General features: G+C 42.6%; 1 protein-coding gene across 1 annotated transcript; it reads left to right on the top strand.

Annotated features, from left to right (window-relative positions):
• Window positions 1-388: 388 nt before the first annotated feature.
• LOC306951617 (RNA-binding protein 27-like) lies at window positions 389-20,522 on the top strand (the record flags this gene model as incomplete). The annotated part of the gene is made up of 20 exons (XM_079542152.1): window positions 389-447; window positions 2,533-2,651; window positions 3,283-3,407; window positions 5,227-5,318; window positions 5,780-5,973; window positions 6,767-7,024; window positions 7,534-7,767; window positions 9,052-9,186; window positions 11,204-11,353; window positions 12,877-13,024; window positions 13,278-13,431; window positions 14,752-15,015; window positions 15,121-15,249; window positions 16,101-16,223; window positions 16,712-16,786; window positions 16,894-17,058; window positions 17,483-17,587; window positions 17,693-17,884; window positions 19,770-19,880; window positions 20,436-20,522. 20 exons carry the CDS (start codon window positions 389-391, stop codon window positions 20,520-20,522), a joined length of 2,919 nt encoding a protein of 972 aa, XP_079398278.1.
• Between the last annotated feature and the right edge of the window lie 239 nt (window positions 20,523-20,761).

Raw genomic sequence — 20,761 nt, forward strand, 5'->3', positions numbered from 1 at the left:
AAAAATAACGCCGGCTCCGCCCGCCCCCCGGCAGCCGGCCGTCCCCCCGCGCCCCGCCCCATTTGACGCGCGGCTGCGCGCGGCCCCTTTAAGAGCCCCCCCAAACATGGCGCTCCGGGGTTCACGTGCGCGCCCGGCCCCGCCCGCTGGAGCCCCGCTGACCTTCGGGATGGGCGCCTAGCCGTTGCCATTGGCCGGTCGCGCGGCGGCGCCGCCGTCTGATTGGCGCGTGGCGGCCGGGTCCCGCCCCCAATGCGCCCAGCAGGCTGCGCCGCGGCAAGCGGTACTTCCGGTACTAGGCCTCGGCGGGGGGAGGGGACCGGGCAGCAACCGCCGTGGGCCGGGTGCGATGCGGGCAGAGCCGTAGGGGCGGCGGAGCGGCGGCACCATGCTCATCGATAACGTGGACGCGCTCAAGTCCTGGCTGGCCAAGCTGCTGGAGCCGATGTGAGCGCGGGCCGGGCTGGGGCGGCGTGGCGGGGCCGGGGCGGTTACCGCGTCCTCACGTCTGGGGGGAGCCGGGAGGGGAGGGCGCGGCCGGGCCGGGCCGCCTGCGAGGAGAGGAGGAGGCGGGGATGCGGGGCTCGGGGCTGCCCTGCCCTGCCCGGCCCTGCCCCGCCCCGCCGCGCCGGGGGCGAGCGCTGCCCGGAGCCGCCGATCGCTGTCCGGGCCGTGGGGAACGCCTGAGGACGGGCACGGCTCTCCGCGCACGGTGCGGCCGGGGCCCGGCGCTGCCTGGGGCCGAGAGTTGTCGGTGCGGATCGGCCGTAGCGCGGGGCTGCTCGCACGCGGCGCGTCAACGGCTTGTGCAAATTGCTGGGGACTCACCGGCCTGTCACACCTGCGCTACTGCGGTGTGGCCGCTCTGAGCACCAAGGGTCGGAATGTGCGCGTCCAAAACTCGGCTTGGTTTGTTAGAAGCGCAGGCAACAAGGAACGTGGAACATCTCAATGGTTGTACGCTTACAGACACGTGTGCTTTGCTACAGGAAACTCTGAAACTGAATCTCTGGAAGGCTTTATCTTAACGTGCCCAAAGTAAAGCATCTCCTGCTCTCCCCCTGTCCCTGTGTGCCACTTGCATATGCACGTGTTGGTGCATATCTTCTGAGCAGCGTATCCCAAGGCAGGTGGCTTCCTTGCCTTCTTTGTTTCTCGTGGAGTCTCTCTGACACTCGGTCAGATCCCTCTGAAAGGCTCCTCAGGCTCTGCTCCCCTCCTCACAGCTCCATGTGAACACTTGGGAGGAGGAGACAGGTCACAAAGTGATGGATGCTCATCTCCTCCTGTTCAAATATAGCACTTACAGTCAGTTCCACTTGGTCACTGCCACAGAATGCATTTAGTGCAGTTTATTTCTTTTTCTCCATGTGTGCATAAGAACTGTAAAATCTGTACATTTGTGGTTTCTTTGTGGTTAATTGCTGCATTCTACGCGGTTTTAATTGGATTCTGGGAACAAGCAAACTAGTGTGGAGCAGAACTGCTTGACTGACAGCTCATTAAGAAGTCTTCTTTAACCAGTTGTTGTCTACATGAGTTTGTGTGTTTGTTAGTTTGTTGAGTTTTTTCATCTGAGATTGTTTTGGAGTCTGCACACTTCGTGTTCTTCATGTTTCTATAGCTGACGTTCCTCTCTTTAAAAAGCGTGTTGAGATTTAAAGGTTTAAAAAACACATTGAATCACTGAACTGCTTTGGGGTGCTGCCTGCTTTCTGATGGTTTACATCTGCATCTTCTTAAAGAGAAGCAAAATGAGGAGTTAATGCTTAATGATATTGCACTGAATAGTGGAACCTAAACAATATCCAGTTTAAGATTAGTGGCAGAGTATCGCTGCACAGTTGCCTATCTTTCGCTTTCATGAAGCTAGATGAGGGTTTTGGTGAGGAGCTTAATGATTCTGTGCTAATAATTACACCCTTTTTTGCACTTTACCAGTATGAAAGGACTAATGTGAAATTTGTGGGCATGGAAATGCTGGAAGTGCAAACTTCTGTACGTTATGCACAGTAACTTAAGCTGTACAGAGTGTATCTATCTGTGTGCTTTTGGGGAGTATTTCTCTGGGATGCATATTGTATATATTAAATATTATGTGTATTTTAAAACCACATTAGTACTTTAAGACAATTACGCAGTGACTTTTCTTCTCATTCTGTAATTCTTGTATGGCTGCTCTTGGTGGTGGTTGCAACGCTTAGTGAAAGTTGAGAAAAATGTGCCCTGCTGCCCTGGAATTGGATGTTTGTAAAGAGGCTGGAAGGTATTATTCTGGAGCAGCCTCAGAGAGACTGGGAGAGCTGTCAGCTGTGGTGGGGCGGGGTGGTCACCAGACAATTAAAGTATTTCACTGTAATTAACGGGGTGGGGAGCGGGAGAATGCTAGTTCAGTCCTCCTGGTGCTCTTGTGTCAGCAGGTGAGCTGCATTCTGGGTTTCCTTTGGTGGTCCTTCTGTAACAGTCAGTGTCCAAAGCACAGCGGTTTTGCTGTTCTTCAGCTGAATCAAGAACGGTTCTTTCTCTCTGTAGATGTGATGCAGACCCATCAGCCTTAGCCAACTATGTTGTGGCATTAGTTAAGAAAGACAAACCAGAGAAGGAGCTAAAAGCTTTCTGTGCTGATCAGCTGGACGTCTTTCTGCAGAAAGGTACTGTGGATCTCCTTTGTTTCGGCACCAGATCGTGTTTCTGCAGCCCGCTCTTGTTCATGGGGAGCAGGAGGAGCTCTTCTCAATTAAAAGCTAACACCTGAGTTTGTTCTGAAATGTCTCTCGTACTGCTGGAAGTTTCTCTGTCGCATGTTTGATGACTTCTGAAAGCCTGACCTGTTGAACTTTTGGAGAGCTTCTCAGGGCGGTTTGGTTCCAATTTGAGGTGTTAAAATCAACTGTTGATTTTATTTGGTGGGCTAGGCGTAGACCTTTTTCCTTGATCATAAATTCCAATCACTTTTGCCTCTTAGAACATTTCAAAGTTGTAAATGTGATTGAAAGAAGTCTGTGTTTTTGTCTGTGATGCATTTGATGGTTTTTTTTCTGTCTAAAAAGACAAGGTAAAACTCCACAAATGTAATTCTGTTTTCTTGAACTATTAATCATTAATCTGAGTTACTGCTGCTGTAGCAGTAAGCAGTCTATCAAGGTTTTTTTTTGTTTTTTTTTCCAAGGACTTTTCTGGCAAATCCATTCCTAACAATGACTTAAATCATATATTAATATGATTTATCTTAAATCATACATTAATATATGATAATATTTTTGTTATTTTCTCTATCCTCAGAAACTTCAGGTTTTGTAGATAAACTTTTTGAAAGTCTGTACACGAAGAGTTACCTTCCTTCTCACGAACCCACAAAAGTAGAAGTGAAGCCTGCAGGTCAGGAGAAAGAAGTCATCAAGGAGGAGGTAACCACGTTCATTCCCTACCTGCCTCTAATTTTGAACGTAGCCATCCTGTAACAGTTATGGGAGAAAACACAATAGCAAAATCCACTTTGTTGTGCTGGGACTAGTGACCCTTACTGTCTGTGTGTGTCTGAAGGAAAATGAAAGGTAATTCAGGCAAGAATATTTTAAAATCCCTTTGTGAAGTCTGCCTTTGATCAAGGTCAGTAGCATCCAAAAATCCTGTCCTGTTGTCCCTGGTAGTACGAGCTGGCACTGATCTGAAAGGATTTCAGAGGTGAGCGAGAAGGAAAACATTCTATTCCTTACAGAACATTAAAAAAATGGAATAGGAAATGTTCTGGAAATTATTTTAAATGTGTTCTGTAATATGTACAGTTGAATTCTCTATTTGAGGATCAGTTACTGAAAAAAGTGAGGTAGCATTCATTTGCCAGCAGTTCTTGTTTTGTCTTTTAACCTTTATTGACAAAATTGAAAGCATTCAAGTTTTTGAGAAAGCAAGGTCATATTTTTGTAAGTATCCAAACCCCTTTCAATTTCAAATATCCTCACCTGTGTTTGGTACTTCTCTTTTTCCTGTGTTGGTAGTATTTATATAAGAGCTTTGTGTCTGTGTGGTTTTATAGCATCCTAATGTATCACCTCTGAGTGAAGATGGGGAAAATTGCTACAGAAGTAAATTTTCTTTATTTCTAGTATATTGCTAGTATAGTCCTAGCACAATTTGCAAGATATTTTAGGCTATGTGTGTGTTTCCTTTGCTATGGGAAAGATTCAGATAAAGCAGATAAAATATTCCAGTTCTTTCCCTTCCAGGGATGCTTGTGTCAGGAAGTGCTAAGAGCAAAAACTGTTGTTGTCTTTTACAAATGAGCCCTAAGAAATGCTGTTTGATGCAAGTGTTCTGAACTGGTATTCAAACTTATTCGTGTATTTGTGAGCCTAACATAAGATGAAGGAACACCTTGCTGGAATGAGTTGTTCTGTCTTCAGTGTTTGAACTGTTGGACAGTCTTGATAGTAACAAATAATTGATGATCGAACTCTGCTGGTCAACTAAAGCAAAGTTGTATTGTGCTGCATTGTGGAAAGTAGATGTTATTTGGGAGAAACGACTCATCAGTCCACTTAAATCGGAGCTGCTGCTTGTCTTTCCTTTCTTATGTCCTTTTCTGTTTGAGGATTAGCTCCAGAATTCTGTGACAATTGATTGTCATTGTAGCTTTGGTGACTGAAGGTTGTGATTTGGAACAACTGAAGGCTTTCACAGTTTGCTGATCAATTCTTCAAAAACAGACATAATTTCTCAGTTTTTTAAAAACTACTCTGTTAAACAGCAATGAAATGGTGGGAGGGGGACTGCTTTGTTTGACTGGTTGGTTTTGGTTTTAATTTTGTTTTGGTTGTGTTTCAGGGATGTGAAAGAAGAAAAAAAAATATGTTGATGATAGTTTTATGTGGCAGGGCATTCAGTAGCTATTGCACCTCAGCACCTTGATTTGTCATGCAGCTCAGTGTATTGCATGATTCCTGCAAATGGAGGAATGAGAATGGAATCATACGTAAGCTTTGGTTGGAGGGGACCATAGATCGTGCCATCCAACCATGTTTTCAGAGTATCACCTCAGACTGGGCTATCCTGAGCCCTGTCGAGGCAAATCTCGAGTATTTCTAACAATTCTTCCTGAATAATCCTGAGCAAGGATGAGCGAATCATTATTTAAGGCTGCCTTTCTGTATTGTTTTGATTTGAAAAAAATCTTTGTTTTACAAAAAAGTAATGTTCACCGTTATTTTGTAGCTGTCTGTTAAACAGAATTTTCAAGAATCAGTGGAAGAAGAGCGGGATAGCAGGAAGAAGAAGCATTCTAGTCCACAGAGAAGCCGTGCAGATTCCAGTGAACAAAGGCTAGTAGTTGAATACCTTCTGTATTTCCCAGCAGTCTTTAGCTGAGGGTTTGTACCTCTTAGGTTATAACGTAAAACAGTGATTTGCTGCCCACTTTCCTCTGTCTGCAGTGTATTTCTGTGCTGATTGCATGTATGACAACCCTATCCTAGATTTTGGCCTCCTTGGGAAAAAATGGCAGTACTTTTCCACTGTTGGTGCCTAGAGATGTTGTCAGTTCCGTTCTTTCTCTTGTTATATAAGTGAAAATCATCGGGGGGGGGATTTTCCTGCTGCATTTCCCCTGTCTCCTCCACCAGGACACAAACATACAGTCAACATCATTCTTAAAATTCCTTCTGTTTTTGTTCATCTATGACTTCCTCACAGTTCTAATTTTCGTTAGTCCTCCCTTGGCTGCTTTCTGTGAATGAATGAGTTTCTCTTTTCATAAATGTAGTCTACGTGTGTGTTTTTCTAGAACCAGAGAGAAAAGGAGAGATGATGGAAAGTGGAGGGACTACGACAGGTACTACGACAGGAGCGACCTGTACAGAGACAAGTCCAGCTGGCGGCGAGGCAGGAGCAAAAGCCGGAGTAAAAGCAGAGGGCTGAGTCGAAGTCGCAGCCGCAGCAGGGGTAGAAGCAAAGACCATGATGCAAACAGAAGTGTTGGTGAGTACTCGAGGTGCTGCTTTAGGAGGACAGTGGTGTCAAGGACTCCTGCACCTGGGATGGTCTAGCAGGCTGCAGGTGCCCTTGAGCCATCTGAGCAACTTTCGAGAACTTTGTCTTCCTGAAATCGTTAAGGTGCTGTTCATCAGGGTAGGATAATTAAGGGGATTGTTTTCTTCTTTGCTAACCTCTTAATTTATCCACAGGTGTATACCGGTGGATATCAGTAGCTGATATTTATGTGCTCTATATGCTAACAAAGCTGCTGATGTTTTTAAAGATGCACTCTTTTTTGCAAAGTAGCGTAAATCTTTTTGTTACCGTGCATTTTTAGAGAAGGTCCTTTTGTATTGAAGGTCATGACCACACAATCCTTTATTTCTTTAGGGTTAATTCAGAACTCTAGGAAAAATAAGAGGCATAGATTACAAATGTGTTTTGAGACCACCTCAATTACTGATGGGTGGAGGTTTGCTGAGTTTATTCACCCTTTCTACTTTAAGAGGGAAAGCTAAAATCCAAGGAAGTATAAGGAGTAAAAGAAAGAACGTTCGTTTTGTAAAGAAAGCATCTAATTTTCTGATATGTAAAACCTGCCTGCGTTATGGTTCGTTGTTGATCCATGGGTAAGACTGATCTTCAAGAACAATCTCACGTACAGATTAATGAATATTTAAGCGAGCGTCTGTGTTGTTGTCTGGGGTTTTATTTTTTTCTTCTAGGGCTCTGATTTACAGAACAAATTATGAATCCTTAGCTGAATCGTTTTGCTTTCATTTTGTTTTTTAACCAGAGCACCGTGAGAGATCAAAGTTCAAGAGCGAACGAAATGATGTTGAAGGCACATATAATCCAGTTTCTGCATCTGCCAGTAACTCTTCTGAACAGTATTCTGCTGCACAGTCTATTCCCAGTGCTGTTACTGTAATTGCACCTGCGCACCATCTTGAAAACACAACAGAGAGTTGGTCAAATTATTACAACAATCATAGCAATCCCAGTTCATTTGGCAGAAATCCTCCACCTAAGAGAAGGTGTCAAGATTATGATGGTAAGCTGTTTTCTGTCCCTGCCTGGTTTTCGTTATATTGCAATATCCATTTTTTTCCCAAGTATTCAAGTCAAAGCACAGAAGCCTTTAGAGCACCTTCTATGTAAAAATGCATGTATGTGTGAGCTGTATTTAACTGGAGAGAGAGTTGTTCTTGCTGGGAGCAGTTTGCTTTTAATTTGGTGGTTGCTGACGTACAGATGTTGATCACAGTTCTGTGTATGCCTTGGCAAATAATTCAGCAACCAGCAGTTCTGAAAAAGCTATGGTTGCACGTGTTTAACATAAAACAGGTGATGCATCTTTATTTTTTTCCACGGATTTTATGGTGCATAATGTATGTCTGTGTGCTTTTATGGAAGATTGCATTGGGTTTGTTCTGAAAATTCACGTGGTAGTGCTAAATCAGTAATTGTGTGTTCTCTTTAGTACAGAATTCCAGCAAAAACCGGGATGATATTGTTTTGAGGTTTTTTTTCCTGAAAATATAATTTTTTTTTGTTTTGCAGAGAGAGGATTTTGTGTACTTGGTGATCTTTGTCAGTTTGATCATGGAAATGATCCGTTAGTAGTAGATGAAGTTTCCTTGCCAAGTATGATTCCTTTTCCTCCACCACCTCCGGGACTTCCACCCCCTCCAGGTATGCTTCTGCCTCCCCTGCCAGGTCCAGCTCGCAGTTTGAGGATCCCAGTTCCACAAGCTCATCCGCAGGCACCGCCTCCTGTTGTGCTTCCTGTACCAAGTAAGTTAAAGCACTTTTCTTTGTCACTCTGTCTTAGAAGTTAAAGTTGTCACTCTTTCTGAAAGGAAGGTACCTGTAGTTGAAGCAATGAGTTGCAGTTCCTCTTGTAGTCCAAATGTACTAACCAAAAGATTGCCAAAATAATTTTGAAAACTCAGCCTGCAAAACATGGTGTTTCTTATACTCCAAATTGAATTAGGTGAACAGAACAGACTGGGAAGGGAAAAATCTTTCAGATCATCTCATAACCCAAGTGTTGTTTGGATTGACAACTTTTCTGTTTTCTAATGCGAAAACAGAGAGGTCTAATCTCCTCAAAGGTTTAATAAATGCTGTTGGTACTATGCTGTATGCAGTTTCTTAGCAGCAGAAACCCGATAGATCCGTGATCTGTTCAGCTGGGATCTCTGAGGCAGTTCAGCCTTTTCTGTTATCTCACTGTTTTATAATGCAAGTTCTATGAAGAAAAATGTAAGAATATTGAAGGTGTGGTTGTATTGCTCTCTATTCCAGTAACACAATGCATGTTTTGACAATCGTAGCAGCTATGGGATGCAGAATGATTTCTGTATCGGGTTTACACTCAGCAATTAGTACACTGAGCAATTAGTAGGCAGGCTTCTGGAAAACACTTCCAAGTTGTTGTAGGAGGATTAATTAATAAATTAATCTTTGGGAAAACAGTTGTTTGTGCTAGTGTTATTTTAAGATGATGCTTCTGGTGAAATTACATATGGCTGTAATTTTGTGGAAGGCTCCAGTGGATCACTGTTAATTTTAGTATGTTGCATAGTATTATCTCAACTGTCCTTCCTTGGCAGTACAGTAAGCAGGGAGCTTGTGTGTGCTGCATACAGGGAGAAGCAGCTAGACCTTGCCTGTTAACACCTTTTGCCCTGTAGCTTGTGGTTTAGAACTGTAATTTTATGTGGTTTAAATGTAGGTGGTGTGATGTCGTGTTCTGAGTAAGCCTTGATTCTCCATGGCAAGGCTGAGGGAGGAGCTGCTTTAGCTAATGAAGTTCCAACAATAATAAAGCTCTGGGGAAGCAAATTTTGTATTTATTTATTTATTCATTTAACTCTTAAGCTTACAGCTTGATTTGTTCTGGGACAAGGGAAGGGTGGTTGTAATCGGAGTAACTTACCTGAGCGGGGCTTCTCATCCACTTGAACTTCTGATGTGGTAGAGCTGTGATTGTTGGCAAGGAGTGAATTAACTGCACAGGATTGTTGCATGTTTCTCTGTGGAGTGTTACCCATCTGTTCCACGATGTGGTTGCAGGGCCGCCTTTGACTCAGTCCAGTCTGATCAATAACCGCGAGCAGCCCGGGACGAGCGCAGTGCCCAGCCTGGCGCCTGTGGGAGCACGGCTGCCCCCCCCGCTACCCCAGAACCTCCTGTACACAGTATCAGAACGTAAGCAATGCTTTATTTTCTCTTAAATGTGCTCGGCATGTCAACGTTACATTTCTTCAGCTCGTGGGATTAGAAGTTATTACCTCTGTCTTCTTCCGTTAGACACAAATCTAAAAAGAGCGCTGCCTTTCCTTGTGGGAGCGCATCATCTGCTGTTGCTGTGAGCGGAGCAGCACTGTTCTGTCGCTGCCCGAGGAAAAGTCATCTGTAGGGAGATTTTTTTTCATCTCGTATTTTCCAAGTAGCAAAACTGTAGTGTAAGGAAGGGAACCCTTTGTTTTCAAACTGTTCAGTAGAACATCAGCATGGGAAAGATGCATCTGCTGATCTGTAATTACTGGGTAGCTTGGTCTTCACCCCTACTCACTTCTGTGTACTACATGAGAGGTTTTGTTTTCTTTGCTGTTCATCAGAATTGTCTCTATGTTTTCCATATACATTAGTACTTCATTTCTGTCTCCTTTTCTTTCCAGCATTGATGTAATTCTAGCTTTCTAACCAAAAGAAAAACACGTGACAGTTGATGGATGTGACATCTTTTTCTTTACAGAGCACAATTTTTTTTAAACGTGTATTTTATGAAAGGAATAACAAAATAACTGGAGAACCCTAAGTTGTTTTTTTTTAAATCCAATAAAGTTTATATTTTTTTGGTAATGAAAAGAGTAAAAACACTTTGATGTTTTATACAAGGAGAACTTCAGTTTACGGTTTGTGTCATTTCCTTTGTGAATTCTGTACTTTTTAGAGCTGTTTAAAAGTCATTTTAGAGACCTGAAAGTCTTCTTAGAGTCATCCAAGTATCTCATCAAGGTCTCTGTTCAGTTGAGTCCAAATGCTTTCAGACCACATTCCCATCTGATTCTTTCAGCTTCAAAGTTTGTTCCAAACTTTGTTTGTGTCTGTTTTAACTAACAAGGCATCAGTGACTTCAGTTCCTCTATGTAATTCTCTTCTCTTAAACTTCTGTAGAAGTTGGATCTCATGTCCTGTTCTTGCACTGGTACACTTACAGCTGATTGTTACCTTGCAATTGCATGAAGAATCCCTGAGCAGGTGGAACTTGTGGTTGAGCTCACACAAGTTCAGTGAAGGTTCTTGGTGGTGCTGAGCTGTGCTGACTGCGGAGTCAGCACTGCATGACCGAACACGAGTGTTGAAGTTCTGAGGCAGCTGCTTTAGGCTGCAGTTTCATTGCCATCTTAGAATAAGGACACGTAGAGAGTTTTGGGTCCTCTGACTCCCTCTGGATCTGCATCCAATTCTGTTCCAGGATCTACTGTGTTTCTGTGGAGGCTTCTGTTGGGTTTTATTCATTCAAGTTCTTGTGTAGGTTTTCCTTTTTTATTATTTGAAGAATGCATCGTCCTTAATGAACCGCAGACTGGGTGAAAAATGTGAGTCAGTTCTGTTGTCTTCTCGCAGTCATCCCTGTAAATAGCATTGTGAGTGCATCCCCACAGGTAGGCTGCGAATCTCGCTCTTACTGACTTAAGAGAATTCAGTAGGTAAGTAAGGGGCAAATTGCATGATTTCTCAGCTTGCTTTGATTGAAATCGCTTAACTGCATTCTTCAAAAATCAGCTTCTGAAGTAATGTGACCTGTTGGGTAGGAAAGAATGAAAATCTCTTTGCATCTTAGGACAAGACATAAGAATAAATACTCAAACGAAATGTTCTGTTCCCTTTGGAGCAGTGTCAGGCTTGCTGAAGGCTGTGATAGAGATGCCTCGTTTCTTTATCAGGCAGGTTGCCATCAATGCTCAGTTATGGAGACTTACATGCTTTTGACAAACAGTAATGATCATTAAAATAGGAGAATATTCCCAGATATACTTGAGTGTAAAGCTTATTTAAGGGCTTTTATAGCTACTTGGTGTCTGTATGACCTCTCTTCCCTCTTCATACAGAAACAGCTTCTTATTCTTGGACAGCCGTGTGTTTCCTTAACGGAAGATTGACCGTGAGTCTTAAGCTCATGTGAAAACCTCTTGCATTTCTCTCCTCTTTTTTGCAGATACGTATGAGCCAGATGGCTACAACCCTGAAGCTCCTAGTATTACCAGTGCTGGTAGATCTCAGTACCGGCAGTTCTTTACAAGAGCACAGACGCAGCGTCCGAATCTAATTGGCTTAACATCTGGGGAGATGGATTCAAATCCAAGAGGTGGGAAGGGTTCTGTTTTTGTCTCTGAACATCAATGTTTGTTTTTACGTTTTCCAGGCTAAAAGCAGTGTTTTTTCTCACTGATTTGGTATTTCAGAGCAATTTTCAGGCATCCAAAAATCTGACGTCTCTACTATTTTTTTTATTTTTATTTTTTAATTTTTAATGCTAATCTTAAAGTCAAACCAGTCTTATTGGTTAAAAATAACCACTTGCTTGGGAATATTAGAAGGGTCGTTGTTTTTTATTATTATTATTATTATTATTGGTTGGATGGTGGGTTTTTATTCATCTTTAGCCTAGGTATTTGTTGGGTATTGGGCTACTAGAAAGAAGAAATCAAATGGTGCAGGAAGTTGGCTTTAAACAGGAGTTTGAAGCTGGGTTTGATTTGACAAGGACATGTTTAAGAGCCTTGGCTGTTCTGGTGGTCGTGGTGAGGGGAACTGCTGTGGCATGTGCTTGTGTCTGATGGTCTGACTTCCTTTCAGCCTGCTGGTGTGTTTAAGGTGCTTGTTGCAGCTAGCATTCTAGTTCTCCTAGCTCATGGAAATCCCAGTCTACGCTTCAGTAATTCTGAATCATAAACTGGATGAGCGTGGATGTAGTCCCCTCATGATGACGTGTTCTCTCTCTCAAAAGAACTTTTGTACAAGTTACAGGTCTTGAAAGAAATTTTTGTGTTTTCGGCATAGTTGTCTTTTTCCTCCTGCTTTCTGCTCATGATCTCTAAGGAAAAAGTTGTTGCATTTCAGTATTTGCTGTTACACTGTGGTGTTTCTTACTGACCAGACAAGAAAGGTTTGCTTTGTTGTTGTTTTGTTTTCCAGAATTTCCTTCCAGGGACTCACCCTGTATAGAATATTATTAATTATTACTGCAGAAATTATTGTTGCTGTTTCCATCTTACTGAATTTCATAAATCACGATTGGGTCTGTATTCTGGTTCCAAGAACCCATTCCAGTTGTAAGGGATTGTAAATCTCAGAGGTGGATCTTCAGACCAATTGCTTTGTTGCCTTGTCAAGTGCGTGAAAGGTTTTCCCTAAAACCATCCCCTAATGTAAGAATGAAGCTGTATGCCTGAAAATGCCCAGACCTTTTTCTCATCAGAGTAATCAGCAGAGCTCTGGCACATAGGAAAACAAAAAGAAATTGATTTACATCTCACACCTCTCTTTAGGAGTTGAGTGTTTTGTATGTGCCAGTGGCCTAATTTTCATACCAGAAGTTCCAGTACCTGCAAGTAAGGCCAAAACTGCATTTCTTCAAGCTGGTACTGAGCTTGAAGGTTAAAAGTCTCCTCTCTGCTGGCAAGACTAAATGCTTGTATTTCTCACGTGGGTTAGCTGGGCTAGTAAGTCATCTCTGAAGTAACTTGGTAAGCAGAACTGACTGACTTAAGTCTTCCTATTTCTTTAATGTTTTTAAACTCAATCCTATGTTGCTGTTTAAATGAGAGCTTTTCTCAATGTTTTCATTGATGTGTGGTAAATAACACAGGGCTTTTTATTTTCCTCCAGCTGCCAATATTATCATCCAGACCGAACCTCCCATTCCCATTACAAATAATAGCAGCAATGTAACTAGAGTTGTGCTTGAACCAGACAGCAGAAAAAGGTCGCCAAGTAGTTTGGAATGTCCACCGCTGAAGAAACCGTGGCTGGGAAAGTAAGGATTAACAGCTGCACTTGGCTAACTGGAATGCACTCGATTGCTATCAATGCTGTAAAAACAGTAATTCATTGGCCTCTGTAATTTGAGTTGACTGAGTCAGAAAATGTGTTGATGTAATCAGAGGCTAAATATTGGGGAGGTTGTTGTTTCTAATCTCTAGAGAAAATTTAAATATGCAATAACTTGCTACCTTACTTAGGTGTGTGCATGTCTCTCTCAGTTACTCTCTTGCACTTGTTTTCTGCAGGCAAGCAAATAATAACCAGAATAAGCCAGGTTTTCTGAAAAAGAATCAGTACACTAACACAAAATTAGAAGTTCGAAAAATTCCACCAGAACTGAACAATATTACACAACTCAACGAGCACTTCAGCAAGTTTGGAACTATTGTAAACATTCAGGTAAAAAACAAGCACAAAAAGCCCTCAGTTTTATGTGTGTGTGTGGGTATTTTCCCCAGAGCCTTCCAGAACACTGCAGTAAACACTGAGCAATCTTAGAGGAAGCTAGCAGGAGGAGGTCACCGAATTCAAAAAAGCCTTTTCTTTTGTTTTTGGAGGCCTGTCGTGCTTGGTTTGCTCCTGTTAAATTTGAAAGGCTTGCAGATTTAACACCATCTAAACTATTCTCAGGTTTCTGAGCAGCTTGCCTATACTTTTTAAACAGATCTTCTAGATTCAGGCTGGATATTCGGAATAATTTCTTCTCCAGAAGAGTGGTGAGGTGCTGGAACAGGCTGCCCTGGGGGCGGTGGAGTCACCGTGCCTGGAGGTGTTCAGCATCATCTGCTTGTTTCCTGGGGATGGTTTAGTGGGGTAATACTGGTGGGAGGTCGATGCTTGGACTGAGTGAACTGGGAGATCTTTTCCAACCTTGGTAATTCTATGATTCTATAAAACTCTGTTTGGTGTGAAGTCCTGCATCGTTTCTGAGCATTTTGGCTGAGATGCCGTGGGTGTTACATCATGTTACGTCCTAGAAGAGGCTCCAGTTCAGTGGTGTCCCTTGGAAAAGCACTGTGTAAACAAAACACAGTTGGCTACGTGGTTAGAGTGCTGTTTTATTTTTGCAGAAAGCAGTGACTTCCTTCATCCTCAGTTCGAGGTCTGAATAAGGACAGACACCTGGCGAGCCTCTGTATTTTTGAGCTCACAGTTTTATGCTTTAGACCAAAAGATATTTTGGTTCTTTCTTTGGTTCAATCTCGGTAGTGCATTCTAAAAAACATGCTACCTCAATCACCTTGTACTAGGTATGTTTTCACTCCTGTGATGATTGATTTTTAGAGAAAAATACTTTTGTGTGACTGTTAGATAAGGTTTCTTTGGGAATATGGTGAACCTCTGCACTGTACGTCCTTGGACGTTTCTATCTCAGATCAGAATAAAGAGCTTTGGAGTCAGCACTGGGTCTCCTCAGTTCTATCCCAGTTTACAGTGCTTTGAATATCTGATGATATTCGATGGATAACTTTTTAATTATTTACTCAATTTTTATTGTACTACATATAGTCTTAGCTGCAGTTGTGCATAGCATTTGCAAAATGTACTTGATTCTAATTACATAGAGGATTGACTGACAGGAGAGGATTGCCTTTATTTTGGGTTGCTAATACCATTACACATTCCACTTGTTACTGTGGATTACCTGTAGCTTGGATTCCTGCTGGCTGACGTCTTTTCTTCCTTGAGAAATGTATTCTCATGAGCTCTTTCTTTTAGGTTGCTTTCCAGAACGATCCTGAAGCTGCTCTGATTCAGTACTTAACTAATGATGAGGCTAGGAAAGCAATTTCAAGCACAGAGGCAGTTTTAAACAATCGGTTCATAAGGGTGCACTGGCACAGAGAAAGCGAGCAGCAGCCCCCCCTGCTGCAGCAGCCCCAGCAGCAGTCGCCCTCGCCGTCTCTTCATCACCAGCTTCACCTCCAGCAGCAAGCCCTGGCCCCGGCTCCCGCTGTGACAATGCACAGCAATCTGCCCAAGGTACTTTCATAAGCGACCTGCAGAGCTGATAGCAGTGCTCCCAAGTGACAGCTGCTTTTAAGTGCAGCACATGTAACCTCTGGTTTTTCAATCTCTGACGCGCAGGCAGTGAACAAACCGCTGGCATCTGGTGCCTATGTCCTGAACAAAGTCCCGGTGAAACGTCGCCTTGGAGCAGCAGGTGGAAATCAGTCTGATCTCAGTCAGGCTGGGGCTGTAGCAGAGGACTGTCAGGTATGGTTATGAAACCTGACCGTCGTGCTTTCACTTACAGCTGTCATCTGTGTGGATCTGCTAAATGGAACTAGGAAATGGAGCAGGATTTGCGAGTCCTCAGTTGCTTGTTCCTTTCATCACTGGTGTTCTGTGACGTGATCGTTTATTTCTTCCAATTTTCATTAGCTGCTTTATATAAACCAGGGAGAATAATTCCAGAGAGTGTCACCGTCTTCAGCAGCATAACATATTTTTGACACTGTTTCATTCTAAACAAATTTTACAGCTTACATGTCAGCTTTCTGTTGACTAACCTAATTACTGTTCAGTGATTTTGGTGTTTACACTGTGCTTTAACAATGGTACTGGAAACTTACAGAATACTTCTGCAGAGTTCATTCTGATACAGTTTAATTAGCACTGATGTCATAAGGCAGCACATGTTCTTGGTCACAAAGAAGTTATTTCTTGTAAGAAAGGAAGAATGCAAGTGACAGTTGCTGCCTTATTTCTTTTCTGAATGTTTGATCAACAAGTGTGTTAGGTTGTGCTACCCAGCTGGGTTGGTTCTGATGCAGGAGCTGAGTGTTAGCAGTGCTCCTCGTGGGTATCAGGAGAGAGGGGGAGTTTTTGGATGAAGACCAAAAGAAATTATCTTTTGCAGAAAGCGCTCTATGAATCATTTATGCTGGTGGCTCCCAAGTAGGTTGATTGTTAGACTGAAGGCTTTCTGCATGTTTTCATTGCGTTGCTGTATTTGTCTCCTTTTGTAATTCTGGAAGCACGCGTTGTTTCACAGAAGATATTTATTTAAAATTCCTAATTTTAACCTGCCACATATTGTTGTGTATGCATTTCTACTGTTTCAGACATTTCCTACTCCTACAAGCCATTCAAAAATGGTTTATAGTTCTTCAAACTTGAAGGCGGCTATGAAGCCTGGTGCAGGATCTAAACCTCACGACGTACAGGAAGCTCTTAAGAAGAAGCAGGTACTGTGCTGTGTGCTGCTGGATGAACAGTGCAGTGCTTAAAGTACTTTAAAAAAAAGAATTGATGGACGATTTAAACCTCAGATGTGGCTGTGTAGCATTTTGCACAGTCAGTGTAAGCTTTATCATCGTGGAACAATCGTGATAATGCACATGGAAGGCTTTTTTTTTTTTTGAGGGATGGAGTTCTGGTGGCATTTCTCTGATTTTAATCTCTGCAAATACGAGGAACTTAACTGACAGCATGGGATATGTTTCTTCAAGGGGTGTTTGGAGGTGGAAAGAAGTTAGTAGAGTACTTCACAGCAGGAAATTGGCAGGATTTCATTGTTGTTTTCCAGACCAGATGTACTGAATACTTTTGTGGTTTGCAGACTAGTGGTTTTCATTATGGCCCTCACTTCTGTAGCTTCAGAAAGAAAATGTGACATGTGAGTACATATAATGCTAGACTACTTCTTCTGATTGGAAGAGTTTTATTCTCCTAGGAGGCAATGAAACTCCAACAAGACATGAGGAAAAAGAAGCAGGAGATGTTAGAAAAACAAATAGAATGCCAGAAGGTGAGTTGGGACTGACTTCATTAAGCACATCCTGGTTTTGTAGATATCTGTCTGTTCAGCATTATTCTTGCTGGAATTTATATTGCTGCTCTTTTATTAATGTACAGATGTTGATATCCAAGCTGGAGAAAAACAAGGCCATGAAACCAGAAGAGAGAGCAGAAATAATGAAGACGTTAAAAGAACTAGCAGGAAAAATATCCCAGTTAAAGGATGAGTTAAAAACTTCATCTGCAACCTCTACGCCATCAAAATTAAAATCCAAGACAGAGGTATGTGTTGTGCAATGCACTTGCACATCTGTCTTCTGTAACTGTTTCTAATGACGTGTCCTAAAAACACAACCATGTTCGATCAGCTTGCTTCCCAGCGTGTTTTGAATTTGCCTGGTCACTGTGGAGAAGCAGACTGTGGTTCTAAGTAGCTTGGGTGAGCGACTTACAGCTCATTCAGGATTGTTCCAGTTCTGAAGCTTGGAATTCCAGGTCCTTTCAAAACTGAGTCTGGGGGAGAGCCTTGGAGGCAAGCAGCAGCATAATGAATTGAATTTAGAGGGAGGTGTGGCTGCTGTGTGCTGACCTGTTTGTGTCAGTTACATAAATTCACTGCTAAAGAGGGGGATTAAAGCATTAAAAGTGTGCATTCATGTTCTGCCTTCCACTTCCATTTTCTCTTTTCTGTACCTTTTTCTCTAAGGCACAAAAGGAACTTCTGGATGCAGAACTAGACTTCCACAAACGACTCTCTTCTGGGGAAGACACAACTGAACTGCGGAAAAAGCTAAATCAGCTGCAAGTAGAGGTAAGTATGTCAGGATTTATGCTTTTAATGTGCTTTACATACACAAGTTTAAGCTCCTTTCAAACCTTTACACCTTATTTGCCTTTTTTTCCTCTTTTTCCACAGGCTGCCCGTTTAGGCATTTTGCCTGCTGGCCGAGGAAAGGCGGCTCCAGCCCAAGGGAGAGGACGAGGACGGGGCCGTGGTGGGAGAGGAAGGGGGATGTTAAATCACATGGTGGTAGACCATCGTCCCAAAGCACTAACAGTTGGAGGATTCATTGAAGAGGAGAAAGATGAATTGCTGCAGCACTTCTCTGTAAGTTTGAGGTCACGTTAAAAAGAAAAACTGAAGCTGACAGTTAGGGCTGCACTTTCAGTCTCAGATGAAGTGAGCATCTGATGCCGTGAGAGTGTGCTGCAGAGAGAGGCAGGCTGGGAACTCTGTAAGCAACAGTTTATTTTCCAAAGTCTTAAGGATGAATAAAAGTCTTCCTTTCTGTAGTATGAATTCATCCTGAATTGATGGAACAAGCTATGAATAAACACTTTCAAGAGTGTGAATGTAATGCCTTTTATGGCTGCTTTACAGTGGCTGCCTAGCACATTATTTTAATAGGAAAAGCCAAATGGCTTATTTTTATTCTGCATTAGAATAGTTAAAAACAGATGATGGAAGGCTGAGAAATACCTGTCAGCATGTCTGCTTTAACAGGTATTGGCAATTCGTGCACATTTGTCTTGTTTCTCTGTAATTCAGAAAGCAAAACACTGTTGCTTTTTCAATTTCATTAAAGTTAAACTCATTTGGAAACAGCAGATAACTTGGTAGTGTGCAAGGTGAGTTACTGAGCACGTTGTTCTGTTAGCTGAGTTCTGATGCTGAAGGAAGCACATGTTTGGCATTGCCCTCAGTCACGCTGCCCAGAACGGCACGTCCTCCTTCGCAGGGCTGGTGGAGTTCTTTCCATCTGCTCTTCAGGGCCACCTGGGATGGGTTCAGGCTGCTGGTGCTGCCTCCAGAAGCCCTTTGTGGTGGATTTGGGTGGTTTGGCTTTGTTGTTAATTTTTTTTCCCCTCTTTTTGCATGGTTTGTTTTTTGTTTTAATCTGTCATAGCTGTGGACGTTGCAATTTTCGTTCTTAAAAATGGTGTTTGATTTCTAAAAATAAAGCCTTATGCTCATCTGGCTATGCTAGACATTTTTCTCTTCATGGTCACAGACAAAATTGCGTTGTGTGTTTGCAGAACATAGTCAGGTGTGTAGCAATGTTTGATTCCTATCTCCTCTGCAAATAAATGAGCTCTAAAGGACTGGTTTAACAAGTCTGCAGTAGTATTGAAGGGCAAGAAAGATAAGTGAAACAGCCAATTATTTGAATTGAATTCAGTTATACATTTATTTCCTTTTTTCCTGCAAAATTAAGTTCCATTTATGAGAATGTGAATAGATCTCAGCTTTTGTCCAAAAATACAGGCACAGGTGCTGCGGTGTTGCCATCCAACGCAGCTGAGGTTCCTCTCTCTCTCAATTCTGTCCTAAAACTAACCAGGTTTCAGGGCTGCTCTGGACCAAAACAATTCAGGTGTAGCATATAATGATGAGTCTCTTGAAGGAAAGCATTGCTTTTGTTCCTCATCAATTTTTCTTCTTACAGAAATTCGGAGACATTGAGGATCTCCAAGAAGAAGACTCCCCACTGAGTGTTGTTCTGACCTTCAAATCTCGCTCTGAAGCTGAGAATGTAAGTGATGTGATGGATTTCTTTCTCCTCGGTTCCAGAACAAGGATTTTTACCTGCTTGTGTCTGCCTTTTTGTCTTTAAACTTCAGGGGGTTTGGATCCCACTCGTTTGAGCTACGTAGTGCAAATATTTGTTTCTCCTGCATGTAGTGTTGCTAAAGGGGGATGTGCTTCATGTTTGATGGATTATGGTGGGTTTTCTGCTGATGTGGACTCAATGTCACAGTCAGTTTAGAACCCTGTTAATATCTTTGGATTGATGGTAGGTGGGCATTATTCAGTAGATTCAGGCTTACGTGAAGTTGCTCTTGAGGACTGCAGAAGGTGATGCACGTCTGAGATGTTCAGACACACGTCTGCACTAATTAGTGCTCACTGGCTTTAACTCGTTATTGGTGATCTGAAGGCTTCTTAATTTGATTTTCCCTTTAAAAACGTGTTCATTTAAAATACAATCTAGGCTGCTAACCAGGGATCCAAGTTTAAAGACCGAAGGCTGCAGATATCGTGGTACAAACCTAAGGTACCCTCTGTGTCCACAGAAGTTGAGGAAGAGGAATCTAAGGAAGAGGTAGGAAAACACGTGGGTAAAGTAATAACTGCTTTAGCATGAGAGCTCCTTTAGAACTCGGGTTTCTGTTGACAGAATAAGTTTCATTGCAGATGTTTCTGCAAAGCAGAACCTCCCCTGGTTTTGATTAATCCAGTGGAAGAAAATAAAACACCACTGGAAACTCGCATTTGCAAACTGCTAGGATAAACCTCACGTTCTCACGTATACGGAGGCTGCTCATCTTGTTACTGGGTGCGAATCCTCCACTGGAGGATAAGTTATTAATTCTTAGATTGCAATTGTGAGCCCTTAAAGGCTGTTAAGGGGTTTCCTGGCCTTGTTTAACGGGCCCGTTTTGGTGGGCGGGTGGCTTCATTCCTGCTTCCTTGAAGTCTGGCTTCTTTCCCTTTCTTGATGCGAGAGTCCACCGCTCTCCTTGACGGTCTGTGGGAGGTAACGAGCTGTGTGCACTGTGCTCTGTGCTCTGTACGTGCAGCCCATGCTGTGCTGTGTGACAGGTCCTACACTAGTGCACAGAACTTTGGTTTCAAACCGTGTTTCTTCTTCATCCAGGAGACTGAAACCTCAGATTTGTTTTTGCACGAAGATGATGATGATGAGGATGAAGACGAGGATGAATCCCGTTCTTGGAGAAGATGAAACTTGACGTTAGAAATGTATAACCTTAGGCATATAGTTCAAGCTACATCTTTTAGACATCTATTTAAGAAAGTTGATGAGCCAAAAAAAGCTTTACTTTCTTTTCAAACCACAAGATTTAAAGTGAGCAAAGTTTGTTATAAAAACATTTCAGAGATAGAGCTGCGATGCCAACCTAGCCAAAGGCCCAGTAACTTTTTATAGAAGTATCAAGCTCACCAGGATGGTGATTTTTTTCT

The sequence above is a fragment of the Tetrao urogallus genome, assembly GCF_951394365.1.
Source record: "Tetrao urogallus genome assembly, chromosome: 14".
NCBI classification, from domain to species: domain Eukaryota; kingdom Metazoa; phylum Chordata; class Aves; order Galliformes; family Phasianidae; genus Tetrao; species Tetrao urogallus.